The sequence below is a fragment of the Excalfactoria chinensis genome, chromosome 6 (genome assembly GCF_039878825.1).
Source record: "Excalfactoria chinensis isolate bCotChi1 chromosome 6, bCotChi1.hap2, whole genome shotgun sequence".
Taxonomy (NCBI): Eukaryota; Metazoa; Chordata; class Aves; order Galliformes; family Phasianidae; genus Excalfactoria; species Excalfactoria chinensis.
Window position 1 is genome coordinate 1,930,143 of NC_092830.1, and position 21,402 is coordinate 1,951,544.

At 41.0% G+C, this 21,402-nt stretch overlaps 1 protein-coding gene across 10 annotated transcripts in view; it reads right to left on the minus strand.

Moving 5' to 3' along the window:
- Positions 1-21,402, minus strand: part of PRKG1 (protein kinase cGMP-dependent 1) — a 369,156-nt gene that overhangs the window by 11,297 nt on the left and 336,457 nt on the right. For all 10 annotated transcript variants that reach the window (XM_072340911.1, XM_072340915.1, XM_072340912.1 and 7 more), the window contains 4 exons: positions 19,727-19,823; positions 6,051-6,190; positions 1,983-2,072; positions 429-570 (listed from right to left, as the gene is read on the minus strand). In XM_072340911.1, the coding sequence (XP_072197012.1) occupies positions 429-570; positions 1,983-2,072; positions 6,051-6,190; positions 19,727-19,823 (469 nt within the window). The remainder of the gene's footprint in view (positions 1-428; positions 571-1,982; positions 2,073-6,050; positions 6,191-19,726; positions 19,824-21,402) is intronic.

The window sequence follows — 21,402 nt, forward strand, 5'->3', positions numbered from 1 at the left end:
ACAAATACAAGTCCTCCCCATCTCCTGCCCATATTTTTCAGCTTTTCAGTAGCTTGAATATAGCTGGATGGATTTCTCCTGCTTCTCTTCTCTAAGCATTTCCACTTCAGGATTGCTGCCCTGAATTTCAAGCTGAATTCTGGCTACAGAGACAGAATTAGTGTTCTCCAGCTCAGCCATGGCTTCAGCCTGCAAGAAGTTGGGAAAACATCCCAGTGATGAGTTGACATGCTGGCCCTGATTGCAACTCAAAATCTACTGGCGGCCACAATAAGGTACTGGACTGTGGGCTGGGTGGACTCCTCTTCTGATCCCTTATGGCTAATTCTATGTTCTTTACCCACAATACAGTTGCCTAACACTAGAAAATAGTCAGGAATCATGTCTTTTTGTTTTTTCCTTCAAAACTGGACATTGCAAGCACTCACCAGTTTGGCATAACCTCGATGATCCAGAATGAGGTTTTCTGGCTTGAGGTCCCTATAAATGATTCCTTTGGAATGCAAATAGGCAAAAGCTTCAACTACACACGCCGTGTAAAACCTGGTTGTTGAATCCTCAAACGAACCTCTATGTAAAACAAGAAAAGGAAAGACAGTGAAGGGATTTGTACATACAAGGCTGAGCTGTTACAATATGCCACTATCACTGCCACTGTGGTGAAGTCAGTTTGATTCTTGCAAGGAGTGAGCTACTCTACCTATAATTAATCTATTTTATACTACCTATGGCTGAACTCACCTTTACAGTTTATTTTTCTGAGCAGCCTAAAACCACACAGTAGGCCAGTTCAACCTCTTCTGTTAGCAGACTTCATCCTGCTGCTATAAGATCTACACAGGTCAGAAGAATCTCTTAATATGTGGAAAGTGACCGCTAAACTGACTTCTGCGCATGAATTTACATGTATGACTCTTTTCAGAGTTAGCATATATCAAACATTTGAATCTAAAACGTTTTCTTTCACATTTTGTAAAAATAAAATTTACAGGTAAGTATCTTCTATGCAAAAGGTGATTTCTGGATAATAATCTTTGACGAGAAAAGGATTTTGAGCTACGGAAATCAAGAGTTCCCATATTAATGTTCCCAACTGAGATAAAAGACATAAAAAACACAGTTGTTGGTAAGCGTTAAACATAAATTCAGCATAAGGTGCTCTTTTAGATGCTGGTGTAGGTACGGTTTGCAAGGAGTTTTGGCTGAACTCAAAGGCAGCTCTAAGCTAGGTGGCAGCAGAACCACAATTTACAGCTGAGAGAATTCAGGATGGAACTGCCAGGCTCTGACAAAGATGAAGAATATATTCCAGCACTTGCTAACTTTGCTACTCTGCTCATCTTAATGGTCCAGAGATGGTGTTAGGAAAAGCAAAGAGTTATAAAAATTCATTATGGATAATTAATGAAAAGGAATTTTATATTTGCTTCTTCATCAATCTTTACAACGCATTTCCTTTGCTTTCCAAATGTAATTAAACTATGTTCCAATTACAATTCTACTACATACCTGTATGTGATTCTTGCCCACAGTGCTGTCTCATGCACGTACCACACACACTGCACAGCCACCTCCCTCTTCCCTTCACACACACATCCAAACCAAAACGCTGTAAGGTCAAATCCTCCAAGGACAGGAAATACCAGCACCACATTTGCTCATGCATTGCGACACGGTATTTCATTACATGCTTTCAGACTATTTTTTTCCATGGCACTTCTGTGCCCCAACCTCAAGGTGCCCGGCTGTTGCTTCAGTACATGATCTTGGCTCCCATGCTGGAGGCAAACTAAACCAGTCCCAAGTGTATTCTCAGTACTAACTGGATTCCCTTTGACTCTAGTTAACTGCATAGGAGAACATCATTTCTTCACTTTCTGGGGGGCGTAAATTATACCCAGAATGGTAAGACCCAGGTTATGCCCGTGCAGGATAAAGGCTCTTGATAAGGAGAATAAAGACAACAACTGCTTCAAACTCACCTGTCCCTGAGAATTGTCCAGAGCTCTCCACCTAGACAGGCTTCCATCAGCATGTACAGGTACTTGCTGTCCTTGAATGTCCTGTAGAGCCTATGGGGGACAAGAAAATAATAGAAAATTCACAATAAAAGTCAAACACCAGTCATTCCCACTTGTCACAGACCACGTGCTTCACGTCAGGAAGCACAAGGAGGAGAGGGATCTCACAGAGCTGGTGCTGTGCTTAGGAAGGTCAATTCAGTCCTCGTCAGTCTTTGTATCATGGGGGAAATAATTCAGCAGAGAAGGGTGGGCATTTGAATGAAGTGTACTGCAGCAAAAGGAGAGGCCGTAATTGTTCTGAGTACTAAATGAAGTCTGACATTTCTAACGGCACAACCTGACACTTGGCTTTCCAGATTCTCTTGAAAGGGAAGTTTCCCTACCACTTTAGTAATGCCTATGTATGTGATCTTTTTGTTCACGCTACAGCTACAGCTGTAGATCTGCCATCTTTAACCATTGCCCAATTTTTCATTTCAGAATTAAAACTACTGATTTGTTTGACTAAACAGAATCTGCTGACACTTAGGTATCTAGAAGTGCCCTTTCTCTTCCTCCTATGGACTCAATGTGGTGGAAGGAGGCCTTAAGACACATTCATAAACCCATCCTCCTTCTCTTCAGTCATCTGAGGCATACAGCGAAATCCCAGCTCTGTGTTTAATGTGATGGATTAAACAAACACAGCTACAAAACTGTGGAAATGAGCATAAGGAATCTGGTGTCAGCTGCTTTATTAAATTTTAATATCATACTAGTTCTCGGCTCTGGGAGCTCTGAGGATAGCAGCAGTACCTCACAGACCTGCAGGAGGACAGGAGAAGAGGCAGGAGAAGGAGTTTGCTTTGGCAGGGAAGGGGAATCTATCAGCTCTTTCAAGTTAGTGATAAATACATTATACATTTTTTATGGGTCTATGTGATAGTCCAGAGGTTAAAAGAACAATTAAGAAAGTGACATAAGCAAGGCTTTGGCTACTTGCTGATTAGGACAGGGTCTGATGCTGCTGCCTTGATCAGTCCTAATTGTCCTTGCCTTCACGTGCAGGAAAAGAAAGCAAATCACTGTGTGCATTCAGTGCTTATTTACTTCTGAAATATTCTGTACCTAAAATGCACTATTTGTGGCCAAAACAAAATGTAATGGAGAAAAAACTGAACCTGTGTTTCAGAGCTTCTTTTACTATGATAGTACCCATGTTGACATCTAGAACCTAAAACTTCAGGTGTCTGTCCCAGAAATGCTGAAACAAACTAGCTGACCATTCCCTAAAATTACGAATAACTAATATTTCAGATTGATTGTAAAGTTTAAATGCTACTGAAATAAAGCTTTTTTACTTTCTCCAGTCAAGGCACTGAAAAATGACTTTCCAGAAAGCATTATGGGCATCAAATCTGGCCAATCAAATGTTGTTTATTGACTTCAATAGGAGTGTGAAGTTTACATGTGGAATGTACAATGTGAGGTATGAAACCACAGTTATTTCAGCAGATCTAGCAGTCCCAAGTCTGAAATGTCACATTTTCTTACTCATCTAAATATCTGCAGATCTCCTGCAGGCACCCATAGCTTAACACTTGTTTGCCCCCTCACCAAATCCACACACTGTGTTTTGTTCTGTAGGGCTATTAGTTTCAATATCAGTAAGATTTATTGAGGGCTATCTGGCCTCTTCTGCCATCTTGCCTGGTCAAATGCATTTAAATCACTTTAATAAAATACTTTTCCAAGGTTTCACGATGAAACAGGAAAATATTATTTCAGCAATGTTGTCTTCCTCGTCCTGCTATCCCAGAGATTGTGTCCTTGCTTCAAGATCATTTTATATCCACCTTTCACCTGACATCTTAAAACACAATTAGTCTACCAAAATGGTACCATTTTTTATTGCAGTGCCCAGAAAAAAATTAGCTCAGCTACAGGCCTGGCCCAAAAAAGGGTATAAACAAGCTATGAATAAATTTAGGACACAAACCAGGAGACAATACCAAATCCCTTTGGAGCTGCAAGCAGTGGGAAAAAGCAGACACAGAGTTTGATAAAACAGTGAAGATTTTCTAGTTTCTAGCCTATGCAATAAGAAAAAGTTGGGCTTCATGGCTTAGAAAGTCCCATCCCTGTGCAGGATTTTCAAGGGGTATTAAAAGTGTCTAGGAGAGGCTTACTACTATAAAGAACAGGAATCAGTGCATGATATGGAAAGAAAAGAGCGGATTGAGTTTGGGGATATTGCCTTCATCTGAACTGCTTTGTGAGTGTCATTTTACATGTCTATGCAAATAAATTCATATGAAGTATAATACCATATCAGAATATGTGGTGATGTTATAGCTTTAGACAGCCGCAAGAGACACACAGGAATAAATGACTGGACACAGCAGCAGCAGGTAACCCAGCCTGACTGAAGTCCTCTATGCAGGAGTGTTGGGAAGGCTGCATCGAACTAGAAGCTGGGTTTTGATCGAAACTGTCAGTCTATGAAGCAGAGGAAAAAGCTGTTCCTTCACCCTGTCTACTCGTAACCTTTTCCCTTTTCAGGCTTAGACTGGAACAGGAAAAGGTTTGGGATGGTTCATCACATCACTGTTTCTCAGCACTCTGCCCTATACCTGTGGCTACTGCATCCTTTATTCCACTTGCCTACTGGAAGAGTAAAAAAAAAAGGTGAGAATGAAGAAACTCTTGGGTAATTAATTTATTAGCCATGAACACAGTGGCTCCATCAGCAAATGTCTGTAGGCTCAGCCTTTTATTCAGGAGTGGGTATTTTGGAAATGGTGTCAAGATATCCCTTCAGTCTGCTGTCCGTGTGTTTCACTTCCCTTTACATCAACTTACTAAGCCAGCTCAGGCTTCAGAAAATAGATCTATTTGCTGAAATAAATAGCCTGCAAGGTATATTTGGCTCTAGCCTAGGTAACAGGAGAGTGTTTGTGAATTGAATGTTACAGCATGAAGGAAACTGCAGCTGGGTACGATGTCAGCATGCAGTTGTCACCAATGAATCAAATATAGGTGAAGCCTAGGCTTCTGGGGAATCCCAGGGATCAGGCAGGCTTTTGGCCAATGCTTGCAGCAGATCTGCATGTGAAGGAAATACCCCCTTAGCAGCTGATGGGTGGCCACACACTTGCCCTTGCACTTTGTCATGCGGGTTTGGTTTCTGTCCTGAGTTAGTATGCATCTCTGGAGCTCTTTTTGGGAGAGGAGATTGATCTCCTCCAGCAAAAGTCAAGGGCTTCAGGCATCCTGAAGCATCCTTGGATTAAGCAAGATGTCTTCCTGTTAGATAGCACCAGTTTTAGGGTGATGCATTACTCCGTAAGAGGTTCTGACCACCCAGCGTTCTGACCCTGACCTAAGAGATAAGGAACTGTCTCTGCTTCCTGATGACAGGTAGTCATAATCTTAAAGCATCAGAAAACTCAGCTGCTAGGGTAAAAACAAATAAAAATGACTGGCACCTGTTTTTATTCATTGAAGAGTTTCATTTGCTTAAGTTTTTAGGAGGCATAAGATTTTTGCACATTTACTCATGATGACCCTGAACTGGAGCTAATGAGCTAGTATACCCTAAAGAGAAGTACAGATATTTATTCACATGACAGCACAGGATCTCCAAAGACTAAGCCCTGCCTTCTAGCTTCCTGTTGTGACACGGAAAATTCAGAACAAAGAGGAAAATGCTTATTGAGAAGGGCAAACCCTGAGTCGCGGTGTGTATGCCTACACGCTGCCATCAGCAAACTCTGCCCATGCTCTGTGCTGGTGATGGGTTTGCTCCAGAAGCCACAAAGCCATGTCAGCAAGGCACAGAGCCCAAGCAAACCAGCTAAGGTACAGGATTAGTTTAGGTTTGGGAAGAAGTTCTCCATTCCCTATGATCCACTGCCTGGACCTTATTGCATGAACTGCATTTGCTGCCACATGCAGGGAAGCTGCGACTGAAGTTTCCTTTTAATGGTTTGTGGGTTATTCCTATGGGGTTTAATCAGCTGCTGTGGCTGGCTGTACGGACAGTACCTCACGATGAAGTCTGAATGCGCGCTCTGCATGATCTGCTTCTCCGAGCGGATGTGCTCCTGCTGCCTTGTGTCCACTATATGACGTTTCTTCAGGATTTTCATCGCAAACGTCTTCGTCTCTTCACTTTTCAACTGGACCTTGGGTAAAGGAGGCAAACACGCTGGTTAGAAGCAGGGCGCTAAGCTAACTGCATGGGCCCACCACCCTACCTTCGGGAAAGTTTAAAACCAAATTTCCTGCTTGGAAAGCACCATGTAGTTGAACAAGAGCTTGTCTGTAAAACCAGATTTCTCAAACCACTGCTACTAGACCCAGGTAATGCCAATTGCTACTAGGGTATGCTGTTAAGTTGAAAAGCCTTTTCCAAAACTCATTGTTGAAGGTAAAACACAAGTGTCAGCATTACTCTCAAGTCAGAAGATGTTTCTAGCTAAAGTACAGCTTTCATAAAGCCTCCTATAAGTAGTAACACATGCACTGCCTCTGGCCGGGAAATGCAGTCCTTGGATGTTTTTAAGGGATGAGTAAAGCTGGCTTTATAACTGCACCGCTTTGTCACGTCTTTACTTTTAACCTTAAGCCTCAGCCACTTATTTTTAGCCCAAATTCCAGAGATTAGGCCGAAGGGAGCTGTTTGCTTGTCCACCAGTGTTACCCTGGTAACTTCTGAGCCTCGAGTCATTCCCAGCTCTGAGCAACAGGTAGGAATCCCCAGAAGAATTACAACTGAGTCACCCTTTCCATTTTGGACATCCCCACTTGTCGCTGAATCATGGAATATCTCAAGTTGGCAGAAAACACCAAGGACCATCAAGTCCAACTCTGGGCTCCACACAGCACCACCTGAACCCTATGTCTGAGGACAGTGCTCAAACAGTCCCTGAGCTCTGGCACTCAGGGCTCTGCCCACTGCCCTGTGCATCCTGTTCCATGCCCGGTGCCCTCTGGGGCAGAGCCTTTCCCTCAACCCCAGCTGCCCCTGCCTCTCCACACTAGCAAACAAGAGAGAACCTCATCACATCACCTACCAAGCCTCTTAATTAGCTCACATCACAACCACAGACCTTGTTATTGTCTGCTAGAAACAAAGCTGCAAAACTTCACAATGCATAGTTTGTATGACACTGTTTAGGACTATGGAACCAGTGAACCAGGAAAGAAGATGGAATGAACTTCCTGATGACTTATAGCTTTCCCAGAACACCTGTGGACATCTCTGTTTTTGCCACAGTTTTGCTACTGTGTTCAAAAAAAGCACCCTGCTGTTCCAGGGTCTGACCGGTACGTTTGTATTCACTGCTCTAAGCGCAATACTGGTGTGCTTGAGTATACATGTTAGTAAGTATGTATGTACATACATATGCATGTATTTATCTGTTTTAAAACCACTTGGGGTTTCTGTCCTCCAGATTTGTGGCAGTTCATTTTCCCTGCAGCCACAAGTATTTTCAGTCCCACGTGAAACTTGTTTATCCAAAGGCACTACTCTGCATTTCACACCGAGACTCATTATCTTGGTACTGTGATCACCATTTAATCATCATGGAGTCAGGGTACCAAAGCCTAAACAATCCACATAAAATAAAGGAAAACATTTTTTCCTCATCTTTGAGGTTATTTACTGAGTTCTCTGGTTATTTATTGAACTGACACTGTACAATGATGCTTTGCTGTACAACAGTGAGTTTTGACCACAGGTCAAAGCAGAATGAAATTCTGCGTTTAATGCAGTCTGAAGATGATAGAAATGGTTTTGGTTTGGGGTTAGGGCTTCATCTTAGTTTCTTTCATTTTGGATAAATAACAAATGAACTTTAGTACAACTGCTTGAACAAAGTTATTTGACATTGATCTAAATCAAAGCAGGCTGTTTGATGGAAGCGGGGAGATTAGGGAGGTGAGAGAAGGGAAGAAACAATAATGAAGTAAGGAACAACTTAGGCTGGCTGTAATTTACCAAATCTTGACAAAAAAATATAATATAATAATCAGTTTTTACTATGATAAAAATATACTTCTGGAGAACTTATCCCTCTTGCTTTTGATGGCAGTTTGGATTGAATGGATTTCCCTTCAGATTCACCCACCCAGTGAAGTGAATCAGATGCCAAGAAAATTACTTCAAGCAAGAGTCCATGCAAATCCATACCATGTGTTACAGATCAGATCTGTTTTCTTTTAGCACGTATTTTTCACAGTTAGGTTGTCTGGAGACAAACAATACGTAAATATGAGAGCCAAGAAAGTAGCTCTGCTGGCAAATCTGAATACTTCTCAGGCAATCTGAACAGGAAGCATTGTTAATAAAATTATATTTAGTGCTTCTAAACTTACTCAGAACACAAATCCCCAGTTCTCTAATGTTAATCTTTATTAGACGTCAGTGTTAAAAATAAAGACGACAGCCGGGTGGAGTCTCAGATCGCTGCATTCCAAAATTACAGAATAAAGGTTAATATGAACAAACCTCAATTTGTCTATTTCTGCTGCATCATTTTAATGCCACAGGTTCTGACTGCTATTTCTTCCTTTAAAAAATAAAAAAATCTGAACAAATCCCTGTTTATTCAGGGATTCCTGGGCTCTAAGAAAGAGCCTGTTTTCCTATACTTGTATATCTCCAAAAGAAGTATAGGAAAAGAAATTACTATAAGGAAGTTCAAGGAATGATTGGGTGTTGTGTTGAGGGACGTAGTTTAGTGGGAGCTATTGGTAATAGGTGAACGGCTGGACTGGATGGTCATTTAGGTCTTTTCCAACCTTGGCGACTCTATGATTCTATGAAGCAAAAGGCAGTATTTGTATTCAGTGTTTTATAATGTTATCACTGCCATAAATGTTTAAATATAGAACAAACATGCAACCACAACTAGCTAATGCAGGACTCTGACCTTATGCCACAAGAGAATTCGATAAATTTTCCATTGCTACTCATGATGTGCTTCATAATGCAGAGAATTTACAAGAGTTTGAGAACACGGGAGGATTAATTTACATTAAATGTGCTGATGCACATTAACACACCGTCCTCAGTCTAAGGCTTAAATTTTGGATCATCTTTCTCCCTATGTTCTTCTCAGAGCTCGTTGTCCACATAGACAACGAATCCTGCAGACTTCTTCTTCAATATGCCTTCCCCTTGGTTTGGGGTTTCTTCTGCCACTGTCAAAATGTGATAACTGCGATGATGGCTTTTACAATATACAAGTCATTTTACTCTTCCTATAAAAATTAATTTTTACTATTAAGCTCCTGATAGTTTATAGAAAAACAAAACAAAACATGACTAACCTTAATCTCATTTCAAAAGTGGAAAAAAAATCCAGAAGCTACCTGGACATTTGACTCCAAAAGACAAGAGTCATGTTGAGATGCTGAGAACAGGCTAAGAACACCCTGTCCTTCAAATGTGATGAAAAAAAAAAAGGCATATGAAGCCACAAAACCACAAAGATTTTGTCTCCCAGCTCAGAAGGAGGTGGATATGCCAGGCAGGAAGCTCAGCCTTCCAAACAAACCCACCACAAAAATCTCTTAAATGCTTAAGAGAAGAGGAAAAGCATGCCATTTTCCAAGGCCGGCAGCTGGCAAAGGAGCCATATCTGCTACACACTCAGGAGATCAGAACTGACACAATTTGAAGAAACATCTTAAATATCAAAGGCCCCAGGACTATTGATTTGGTGGAGACCCGCCGGAGCCTTCGGTTTCTCAATCATTCTTCATTGAGATGGCTGGCACAGAGTAACCACCAGCCTCTATCTTCCTCTGGGTTTTTTTTTGCAAGTAAAAAGAATTTCTGGCCCTTTCTCTCCATTTTTCACTCCACTCCTCGCTCTGTCTTTAAATACTCATTGCCTTTTCACCAGTGCAAAAATCTCCACAATGATCTCTCTGAGAGATGCTCTGCAGTACTGGTAGGGCATTGCTTGCCAGTGTAAATGCCCACATCCACTGATAAAATCGATGTCTATTTTACTGAAAAGGTAGGGAGGAGGGGAAAAAAGCAGGCTGAAAAGCAAACCTCCATCCTTTTTGCTGCAAAAGAATACTGAATCCTCATAAACCTATAGGTGCTAGTGATGCTCTCCCACTTGGACTCTCTTATGGTGAAATCTGCGTGACCTTTTGCTCTGCGTTAGAAATGAAACTCTGGAGGAAGACATAAACCTTTTCATTTGTTGAACAGGAATATATTATCTCTTCAAAAGACAATAAAATTCAATAAAGACTGTGGTTAAATAAAGCCAAACACCACAATGAAGAAGTGATGTAGAAAACCAGAGACAGGAGAGGTAAAATTGATTGGAACAGGTCATTTTGCCGGATTCTTATGCAGGAAATGATCTGCATCCCAGTGACAAAAATAACAGCAGAAATCTTGTTTATAACTAAATGGGTCCATTTTTGAAGCAAAATATAATAAAAAAGAAATAGTTGTTTTTATTTTCCATATAGAGGTATTTTACCTATATGTATAAAATAAATACGTAAATGTACATAAATACATGCCTACATATTTTGCAATATATTCTGGTCCAATGCTGCAGTGATGGGAGAGATGGGATATCACGGTCAGATTTGGAGCCACGGCTGCCCCACCCTGTACGTACTAACTGGGAAGGCTACATGGGAACAATCAGAGTCCTATCTTTTATCATAGAATCATAGAAAGGCTAGAGTTGGAAGGGACCTCAAAGTCCATCCAGTTCCAATCCCCTGCCATCCCCACTGAGCTATTGCCTCCCCTCTCCTCTTTGCAGTGATTCAGCATGATGCCCATGCCCAAGTCAGCAGGCACTTTTTGGCAGCCTGAGTCATCACAATGAAGCGACCCAAACAGATGGGTCACATGCATTCAAAGAAAATGCCTGAAGATGATCTCAGGTCAATTCAAGGAAAAGTGCTTCATTTTAGTGCTAATAATTTCAATTCACAGGACTACGTTTAAATTCTCAGCACTGAAAAAATAATGCTGCTTTGGAAAAGACAATTGAAAGAATCCCTTATGAAGGGGGGTGAAGATGTGTTGGTAGTGAGTTCAGCAGTAGTGGAATGCTGCAAGGATAGAAAAAGATGCAAGCACGGGTGAGGAGAGAACAGGAAGTGAAGGAAGAGAATGAAAACAATTAAGACAACAGAAGAGATCCAGTCTCCCTTCCTTATTTCTAAAGGGCTTCTCCTGGGCTCTCTGGGCTTATATAGAAATACCACTCAAAAAATGTTGTTTTGCTTTATGATGTACAAACTTCTGCAGCTTCTGAAATGCAGTGCAGTCAAGGCCTGATTTGTTAGCACAGCTATAATTCACTTACAAATGAATATGGTTTTACCTTTGTGACTTTTCAGGCTTTTTGGGAAAACAGATACAACATCCAAGCCTCAAAGGAAAGAGCAAATGCATGTATCTGTGTGTTTCTTATCCTTCCTCTTTGTGTTTCTTTCTCCCCCATCATAAATTTATCTCTCTTTCCGTATGTTTACTTATAATAAATCATATTTGTATGTGCATTATATAGAATCCACAACGTTAGCAATTTCTGTGCAACTTCAGTGAGAACTGAAAAGATAAAATATAAGCTGACCTTTACACTTTGATAAATATTCACCAGAATGTAGAACAAACCCCAAAAGAAGATTTGACTCTCAATGAAGATAAGTGAGGTGCCTCAGCCTCGTCACATTCCAGAGGCAGACTGAGGACATACTATTTTGACCGCCTTGCCTTCTGTTCCTCTAATACCTCCTTGGAAGAGCAGACCATAAAGAATGTCTCTTGAATTCCCCTTTATTGCAGATGTTGTGTCTCTGGGTTGCAGTTCTTACTTGGCTGTGGGTTTTCCAAGAAGCCCTACAATTGTGCATTTTTTTTTCTACAGAGCTGCTACAGATCTCTTCCTCTGTGATACTCTTGTCCAGACACTTACAGCCATGAAAGACATGAAAGAGCAACAGACCCATCTACATGAAAGCAGGCACTTAATCCTTCCTCCAGTTTTGCAGCTAAAATTAAAGTTACACTGAAAAATTCCCAGATTCTAACAGACGGGATGGATGTATTTGAGCATGAACTTTTCCAGCTTCTGGACACAAAACTTTGTGATCACAAAAACTTTGCTCATAAGCTTCAGAGTGTTCTGCTAATCCTCAGCACAGCTGGCCTGGCTCCTAGCTAAATGAGAACATACAGTGAGCAGAGTTTTCATGAGTAAAAATATTTATTTTACTCTGGAGATGTGGCTTTTCCTAAACGCTCAGTGATTCTTTAGGAGCTGGCCACAGCCTTTTCTTGCAAATCTTGTGTACATCACTCACAAGCAAGTTCTTGTTGCTTCTGTGTGCTGCTGAACACCCCCTGTGGGCACAGTGATACCTCGATAGCAACAACTTTAGGCACTTTCCCATAGGACTTTTCCTAGCTGCAGCATGTGTGCAATATTTGGGAGGGATGTAGAAATCAGCGCTATCATGAAATTTGAGTATCTTTGTGTCACAGCTCCGGAGCTGAAGTGCAAATGCTTTTGCTTGCTAGGCATGTACAGGGTCCTTTATTTTCCAGATAGCTGCATCTGAACCAACAAAAATAGCAGCAGCTGTTGCTGAGTGCAGCATTTGGGTTACACACAGGCTAAGGAGAAAGCAAACTGAGATCCCCTAATCCCAACAGCTGAGCTGCTGCACCAACCAAGTGGAGGCTCTTCACCTTAGCAGAAGAGTACAACATGTTTTTAGTATTAAATATGTTTATGTTCTCTCGGGACGAAACAGACTTCCTCATAATAATACTTGTTGCCTCACACCTTGCTTTTATTTTTGACAGAATTTGTTGTTAATAGGAAACTGGGGGAATACCTTGCACATATTTACGATTCAAAGTATTTCAGATGTCTTCATTAAGAACATCTTTAGGTAAGACTCAGCTGCTCTCCTGACCTAAGGCTCTGAGAGAAACTGTAGCATGCATTACCAAACCGTAACAAGCAGGCTACCCTGTGCTTCTTCCTATATCCTTTCCATCTTGTGCATCACGTCACACAAACAAGTTTTTTGTTAGCTCCATGCTCACAGCTGTGGAAGACGATGTGGGATAAGCATGTGCTTTTTGGGGCCTATGTGTGAACATGAATGGTGATTGTACTGGATAAGGCCAGAGACTTAAACAAATGATCTCAAGATGAAAAATAAATCAAAGCGTGAAAAGTAAGTTTTAGGGATACACCAAATTTTGAAGGCTGAATCAAGAATGAATTAAAAATGGGCAGCAGAGTGGAAACTGTCCATGCTGGTGTCCTCGTTTGCTTTGAAAACATCTGGATTCAACCGGTTGGGAAGCCACTAGCACACCCCACCACAAAGCACAATCTGAGTGCTATGGCACTCCATGGGAAAACAAATAGCAGAATTATACTCTACGAGTACACGTAAGTAAACACCAAATCTAAAACTCTAAGTTTTGATCCCTGTACTGAAAATTGCTATGCAGTGCTTGACAACATGTACAATTAAATTTTTTATAAGCAAGGACATCGGGAAACAGCTTAAAACCTGAACCTTTCTCTAAACCCCAGAGGTAAATATTATATTTCAGAAATGCCTAGAAGGAAAAGGCTAAAACCTGCGAGGAATGTAAACTGTTTCATGCATAAAATAATTTCAATAAAAAGCAAATATCGGAAAAAGGGTTCTATAGCTAAAATGTGTTAAACCTAATGGAAACATTCACTACTGTGGTTCCTGGAAAAGACCTAAAGCCTCCAATGCCGTGCATGATTTTGGCCACTCTCCTGAGTTTGACTCAAAATGGCACCTATTTTTATGTCTTACTCCTACCTTCAGACTGAGCCCAAGCCTTCAACTTCACAGCTCGTATCCTCATGAGGACTCTGATGCTGTTTGATGGGCTACAGATCGCATCTCATTTTCCCAGCCCTTGGCAGCAGCCCTTCCATTAAACAGACAAGCCTCAACAATACCAAATCACAGAATGGCCTGTGTTGGAAGGGACCTCAAAGATCATCTAGTTCCAACCTCCCTACTGCCGACAGTGAAATATGTTTCAATCTACAAAGCAATACTTGCTTAGCTTTATTCAAATCCATAAAGAATTAAAAACTAAGGTAAAAATAAAGAAAAAAAGAATCATTGCCATCTTCCATTCCCACCTGAGAGCATCATTTAGAAGTTCCAAATTAATGCTCTGCATATAGTCATGAAGAAAAAGAATTGGCCAAATCTTCAAAAGGAGCATTTTTTTCTCAGCTCCACAGCAGTATCTTCACTGTCATCTGAATGTGCTCAGATGCATGGTCTTCAAATCCTTCTCTAAAGCATCAATTTTCTTACCTTGTCTGCACTCAAAATATCCAATCTTTCAAAAGGAAGGAGGCCAAAGGAATTTTAACAATTAAAAAATAAATATCTCAAAGAGCTAAAGGAGAAGACTCATCTCCATAATGAGAAGCTTCATAACAGCTATAACAAAACAGCAGCTACAGAATCGGAAATTTCCACTAATAAATGTCTGAATTACGCATCTGTCACTCTATTGGAAGACAATTACAGGGTATTTTTCTTTGCCATCCAATTAATTCACTAATGCTTTTGTTTACAAAAAAAAAAGAAAGGCTAGAGGCTATAATAAATTTGACTGCACTACATCATCTGTGGCTAGATTATTCTTAAAACATAAATAAAAATGAAAAATGCCACAGTATCCATTTAAGAAAGGTCTCACATGCTCCTAGTGAAATGTGGCAGAAGTCAATGCTTGTTTTTGCTGCATGTGTCTTTATTAATTTCCACATTACAAAGGAATTTAGTTTTTAGTGTCCATCATTAAGCTGATGTGATGTTCTGAGGAGGACTTCAAAGGCATCTGTCTAGTGTATAGCACCGTTAACTGCTTTCATTAATGGCTTGGATAATAAAATAAGAAGAATATTATTAGCTTTCCACATACTAAAGCCAAGCCAGAGAGCACGATAAGTGCTTTTGAGAAGAGCAAGGGAATTCAATTTGAATTTTACAAATTGCAGTGATGGCTTGAAATAAAAGGGACACAATTCAGTAACAGCACAGGCACTGTTGCAGCTGTCCTGCTTGGCCTGACCATGGGAAGTTCCATGTTAGATAAAAGAACCCTATTTGGGGTACTTCTAAAGAAGGAAAAAACATCTAGGAAGTGAGTAAACATGACAAGTGCTGTCCCAGAAAGCAGGAGTCACTGGTAAAACTCAAAAGAACAATTATCTTTCCTAAAGAAGATTATTTTAGTGATAACAATCTTATGTGATAGTATTCATGTGGTAACAGTCTTCTAACATATACAACCATACTGCAAGGAAAAAGAAGAAACTGCCTCCAAGTCTGCTTGAGATAAGGCCAACTTAGGCTTGCTACAGATGGGAGGTGTTAAACGTCAGGGAGGCTTTTCTTACAGCAAGGAATGGGTAGGCATTGGGATAAATTGCTTTGGGAACCTCATTTCCTACAGACTTTCAGTGACATATGATTGGAGACTTGTGTTTGATCCTACCATCAGGTTATGGGCAATCCCTTTAGGTCCCTTCCCACCTGAAATATGTGCTGGAAGTGCCACTGACTTCTGCAGCACCACTGAATGTCTGAAGTGTTTTGTCGAGTCAGAGCTAAGTGCTGGGCTCGTCCTCAGTCTGCCAGCTCCCACCCACCATTGCTTTCAGAATGCCCCAAGCCATGTGATTGGGTGTGGAAGAATTGTAATTGTGCAATTTTATAATAACAGGAGCAATAGAAAGTCTCCTTCCTCCATCTGAGCCATTGCTTAAAGCAATAACTGAGCATGTCAATCGAAGCAAGACATGGCTGCAGGCCTGGGCTGATTTTTAGGCTACCTGTGCTCAGCCATCACCTACATGAACTGATTTCTGAGCAGTAATGATTCTAACCCTGTACAATCAGACACCCTGATACATTTATTTCAGAGCTGTCTAATATAATCTTGATTTAAATCCAGAACACCTGATGTGGAACAGATGATTAGAAATAAAGGGCTTACATTCTTTAAAAGGAAATTAAAGAACAAAGACAAGAGCAATAAAGTCCAGGAGAGATGATTTATGAAGGCTGAGCACACCTGACCTACATCTCCGTGCTCTGCAACGTGGTGCTTTGCAGGACACAAACCCAAGACAATAAACTCATTCATTACTATAATGTGTTATTGAGATGTCCAGATCTCAACATAGAAGATATTCAGCTGACACAGTGCTCAGAAAACGAGTAACAAAAAATAGTGGATGCCCTCAGTTAATCCGTGCTGTGAAAACCAAGAAGCCCAGTCCTATTATTCCCCTTCTGCTGTTCTAAGGATGGAAAAGCAAGAGGGCTCCCCCAGGAATGTGGCACCAGGAAGCCCAGGCAGGCTGTGGGCTCCCAAAGCTGCCTGAAGCTGTGGCAAAATCCAGCTGCAGAGGAAGAAGCAGAACAACATCTGTAAGGATGAGGCATGTCATAGAGGCATCCGATAGCCATTAAAAATCCTAGCCAGCTAACTACGTACAGAAGCAATGCAAAGCTGCTGGAAATTTTCCTTGATATACAGAAAGTAAAATGACCTAGAAAAGGTCCCACAAAGAGATGTGCTTACTAGGACAGGCCACAAGAGACCATAAGGGATAAGCTTTCTACTAGAGGAATAAAATCAAGACAAAAAGATATTTCCAAGTGTCATCTCCACATAATTGAAAATTGCTTAAATAACAGGCTGTCTGGCCTAAAACACATACCAGCATATAAATTCACTGATGGGATGAACTCTGAAGACAGGCAGCATTCACGGTGGTGTCCGGAATACCAAAGCTTATTTACACAAACCACACCTGAGCACTAAAATGCAAGCAAATGGGAGCATTGTTTGGCTCTGGCCAGCAAAGCCAAGCCCAGACATTCCAGCTTGCAGCCAGACACCACCAGCTTCAAGGGTATGCAGATGCCCAGGGGCTTGCCTACAGCAGAGCTATAAAAATCCTCTTCCCTAAAAATCACTCGGTTAATTTGATCAATTTTACTCTTGAAAAGTGCAAGAAATTGAAATGTTTCCCAGGAAAAAAATCCAGCACTGCCGTGCACTAATACACCCAAGGAATAAAAGAGTCAGGTCCTGTGCTACACTTACTGGAGTCCTACAGCCTTAACCCATAAAGCATATTTTCTGTACACAAAGTGTGTACAGATGTACACTGATGGCAATTCTAGGCTCAGTTTTGATTAAAGTAATAGTTTCTTGCTTTGATAACATGATGACTTTGCTTTCCAGTACTGAAACAGTAATTTGGAAAAGCAATTAGTTTTTTAAAGCCAAGAGAGTATTAAAATAGCTCTCCTTGGTAATGAAGAAAAATAATGAAATTCAGAGCGTTAAGCTAAGCTTTTCAATATTTTCATCTTTCTGTGCATAATTCAGTGTTAGTTAGGAACTGCTACAGTCTCTTCAGCAGAAGGATAGGACTGTTTAGTGATGTAAGTCATCTTTTTTCCTAAGTAACTGAAGTCTCAAGAACTGTGATCTAAGGTTCTCTCTCCACACAGCACTCCTAGTGACTGAGTGCATGTCTCTATCATGCACCCTTCAGGAGCAGTACCCACAGAAGCCCTTTGGTACCACCTTCACATCTTCCTCTTCCCCACCTCCTTTCTATCGATTACCAAAACATTTTTCCCACTTCTATTTCTGTCCTCTCCTCCTGCACGTGGTAGGATCACAATGCAGGGAACAACTGTCACCACTCCGCACTAGAAACTTCAGTGCTACCAACAAAGCGACAACAGCAGACTTAAATGGGGAGTGCTTTAAGCTGATGAGAAGGCTGGAGGCTCTGTCTGATTCACGGGTGTACTTATAATTTGCCCAGAAAATGACCTAATAGCATTCCCCTGCTTCTAAGAGCAAGGCCAAGGGATGTTTAACTCAACCTGAAAAACTCCTACAAAGGTGATGGGAATATTTCTCCCATTTTGTAGGCAGTGTTAGGGCTTCTTGGGGGGCATCTGATATTTGGAAATATTTGAAAATGTAAGTATTTCTACCACCAAATTCTGATTTGATAAGCTGAAGTGACAACGTGCTCACTGCATTCATACTATTTACTTTTTGTCAGCATCTTAGAGCTTACAAATTAACTCTGAATGCAGCCTGAGGTAGAGGACTCATGACCACCACCAACACAGTCCAATTTTCACATCTGTGTGGCTTTAGGGTACCTGGAGCAACCCCTTGTGATAACAACCTCATGTATCCTCCCCTGAGGTACTCAAAGTTTGACAGTACACCTCCAAAATAGGAGTTAGCAATGAAAATAAACCTAGCAAGCCTCTTCCCAAGCTTCAAAACAAGCACTGGGTCCCTTGCTACAGGTTAAGTGGGGCTGAGAAGCTGATGCTGTTGCTAACTTAGGAAACAAACCTCCTGAGCTTTATGATGTGGAAAGGCCTTCAGGAGGGAGATTCACAGCAACCTGAATTAAACTCCTGCTCTGAAGTGGCCTCGGCAGCAGATGGCTATAGAAGGAGCAGGGAAAGGACATGAGCTCTGGTGACTGCCTTCCAAAAAACAGCTGTTAATATTAAATCAATAAACACATGATAAAGGAAAGGAAAAACCCAGGGAGAAGCCAAAGCTCTCATTGACTTCCTCTCTTCTGCATTGTTTTACATAAAACCAAATAGGAAACGTTAGAAATTAATCACACAGAAGACTGAGTTGGACTTTTTTAACATAGAATTTACCCATCACATCAGGAATAATTACCAAAACACTTATTTTGCAGGTTTTCAGGGGGCACAACATAAAAAGGTGCTTCAAACTCCCACAGAACTGCAAAGCGAGGATTTCCAGTGAATTTTGTGATGGCAGCAATAACTGCTCACATTTCTGCCCCTAACTTACAGGAGATCCTAACACACGGTACTGGTGTTCAGTATCAGAAACTCCTCCTTGGATAACGCACTGATGTAAACTAAGCTATATATTTCTATAATAAATTTCTGTATTACAAGTGGGCGCAGAGCGGTTGCCTTTCCAGTCTCCTGCTGCTCAGACTTTGCTTTCATGAAGACTGTATAGCTCTAAATCCAAGCAGAGCAAAAAGCAAGCTTTGTTTTTGCCTTTCCACTAAAATTCAGCAAAGAACATTTTACTGTCAATTGTTATTACAGTTCTGACATTGAAGCTACAGCTTTTATAGATCTACATCTAGACCTGAATCAGAAGCTGCTCAGAGGAACATCAGACAATTATTCCAGTTTCGGCTACATAAGATTTTAGGTTTCTCTTTTCAATTTTAATACTGCATGACTATTCAGGTTCTTGTTAAACGGCAGTCAGTGTCATAAACAGTTCTGCTTCAGTGTCTGACCGCTTGGAGAGAAAAGACATGGACCCATCTCTCCTGAAATGAGCACATAGATTTTTCACAATTACCGCAGAGTGTTTATTCATTCCATTGTATCTACCCAGAAATAGGATGGAGCTTTCTTCAACCATTAGAAAACACAGAATCCCGTCACATACTTCTCTTCGAGGAATTCTGGTGCAGTAATGAAGAGCCAAAAGAAAAAAAAAAAAAAAGCACAAACAAACCCCCACAATACTGGTTCCAGGACACACAAAGCTCAGAGAAGAAAAGGTTACCTACCAGTTCAACTCGTCCGAAACCTCCGACTCCAAGGGTGTCAATGATGTTGAAATCAGACAGTTTCAGGTTGGCAAAGAAGGCAGCTTCGGCTTCATATCTGGATTTTTTTATGCGAAAAAACGGAAATTTCTTAGAGGTGCAAACATGAGTACTGCGCAATACTGTACCCGCATGGCATGAGTGTGGAACAGCGTTTACCTGCTTAATTTCCATCTTATCTCTTAGAGTTTGCTTTTATTCACGCTCATCGTTTCACTGGTCCCAATTAGAGCGTTAACTCCAATTCGCAAAGTGAGAGAAGCAAACGTACCTACTGCATGCCTACAATGCACATATCTGGTACTGTAATTCAGCTCCAGCTACCCAACAAACACTACATTTTGACATTTTCTATTATCTTCTTGCTAAGAGAGGGTTGGCTTTTTTTTTTTTTTTTTTTTTTTTTTTTTTTTTAGTATTTTTGGAAGAAAAGTCTCTTGTATGAGTTTCTCTTATCCACAGGCCAGCAGTACTTTCTATAAATGTTTATTGAAAGTGGCAGGCAAGATCATTAAGGTCCCTGGAGAGAAATCACAGCCAGGTTTTATGAAATCAGATCCGATAAGCTGAGGGCTGGTGTGCAAATGCCTGAAATGAATGACTTCAGTCACATATTAACATTCCTACAAGGATATCTTCACTTCTTTTCCTTCTATAAACTCAACTTGGAGTAGAAATTCCAGCCCAGGAGGTCCCAAAATCCAGATGCTCTCTCTTTAGCTCATGTGCAACTGGCTCGTAACAGAAGTTCACAAAGTTCTTAACTAGGGAAGCATGCAAATGCAACACATGCAAGCCTGCCAAAATAAGCTTCCCATGACTATCCTCATGAATATGATTCCTCAAAAATAGCTCCTTGTCAAGGTTTGTGGTATTTTTAGAAAAGCTCAGAGGGGAAATGGATGATCAGGATCCACCCACTCCATAAAGTTTGACATTCAGCTGCTGGAGGAGTCCCCGGGCATGTACAACCTTTGGCTCATCAGTGACACAGACTTGTATGGGAAAAGAGCACTGATGGTATCATGAAGAGAGGCATGGAAGGTGGAAAGGGCCTTGCAAACTCAGATTTCTATCTTTAGCATATTGTCTTGCAATTAACAGACAGGTCGTAATCCACTATTTCAGCCAAACACTTCATTTGAGCATGATAAACACTAGAGCAAAGGTAAAATATCATAGGGTTAGCCATGAGCTATCTGTCTTTTTAACGTATTTGATCCATCACGTCTGTCTCTGATCTAATTCAGTAATGGGATGGCATTGATTTGCTGACTTACTCCCTTCCAAGCAACTTCTTTATTCTATTTACAACTGGGGGAGAAAGCAGGAAAAAAACATTAGTGGTGAAAGAAAAATAAAGAGAGGTGTCACAAAAGCTGAGAGATCACATAGAAAAACCTGAAAAACAACGTAGTAAAGCACAGTTTTTTTCCTGGGGGGTGGGGTACTGTCAACAAACTAGATAAGCTCTGCTTTATTATTTATACTGTCACCAGATCCCCTCAGTGCCCTTGCTCCTGTGACCACAGCAAGCTGACCGCATCCGATTTTGGAAAGTAATCAGCTCTGAGACTGCTTTGAACTTGGGATAACCTTGAGTGCCACAACTGCTTATCGATCACTTCACTCTGATC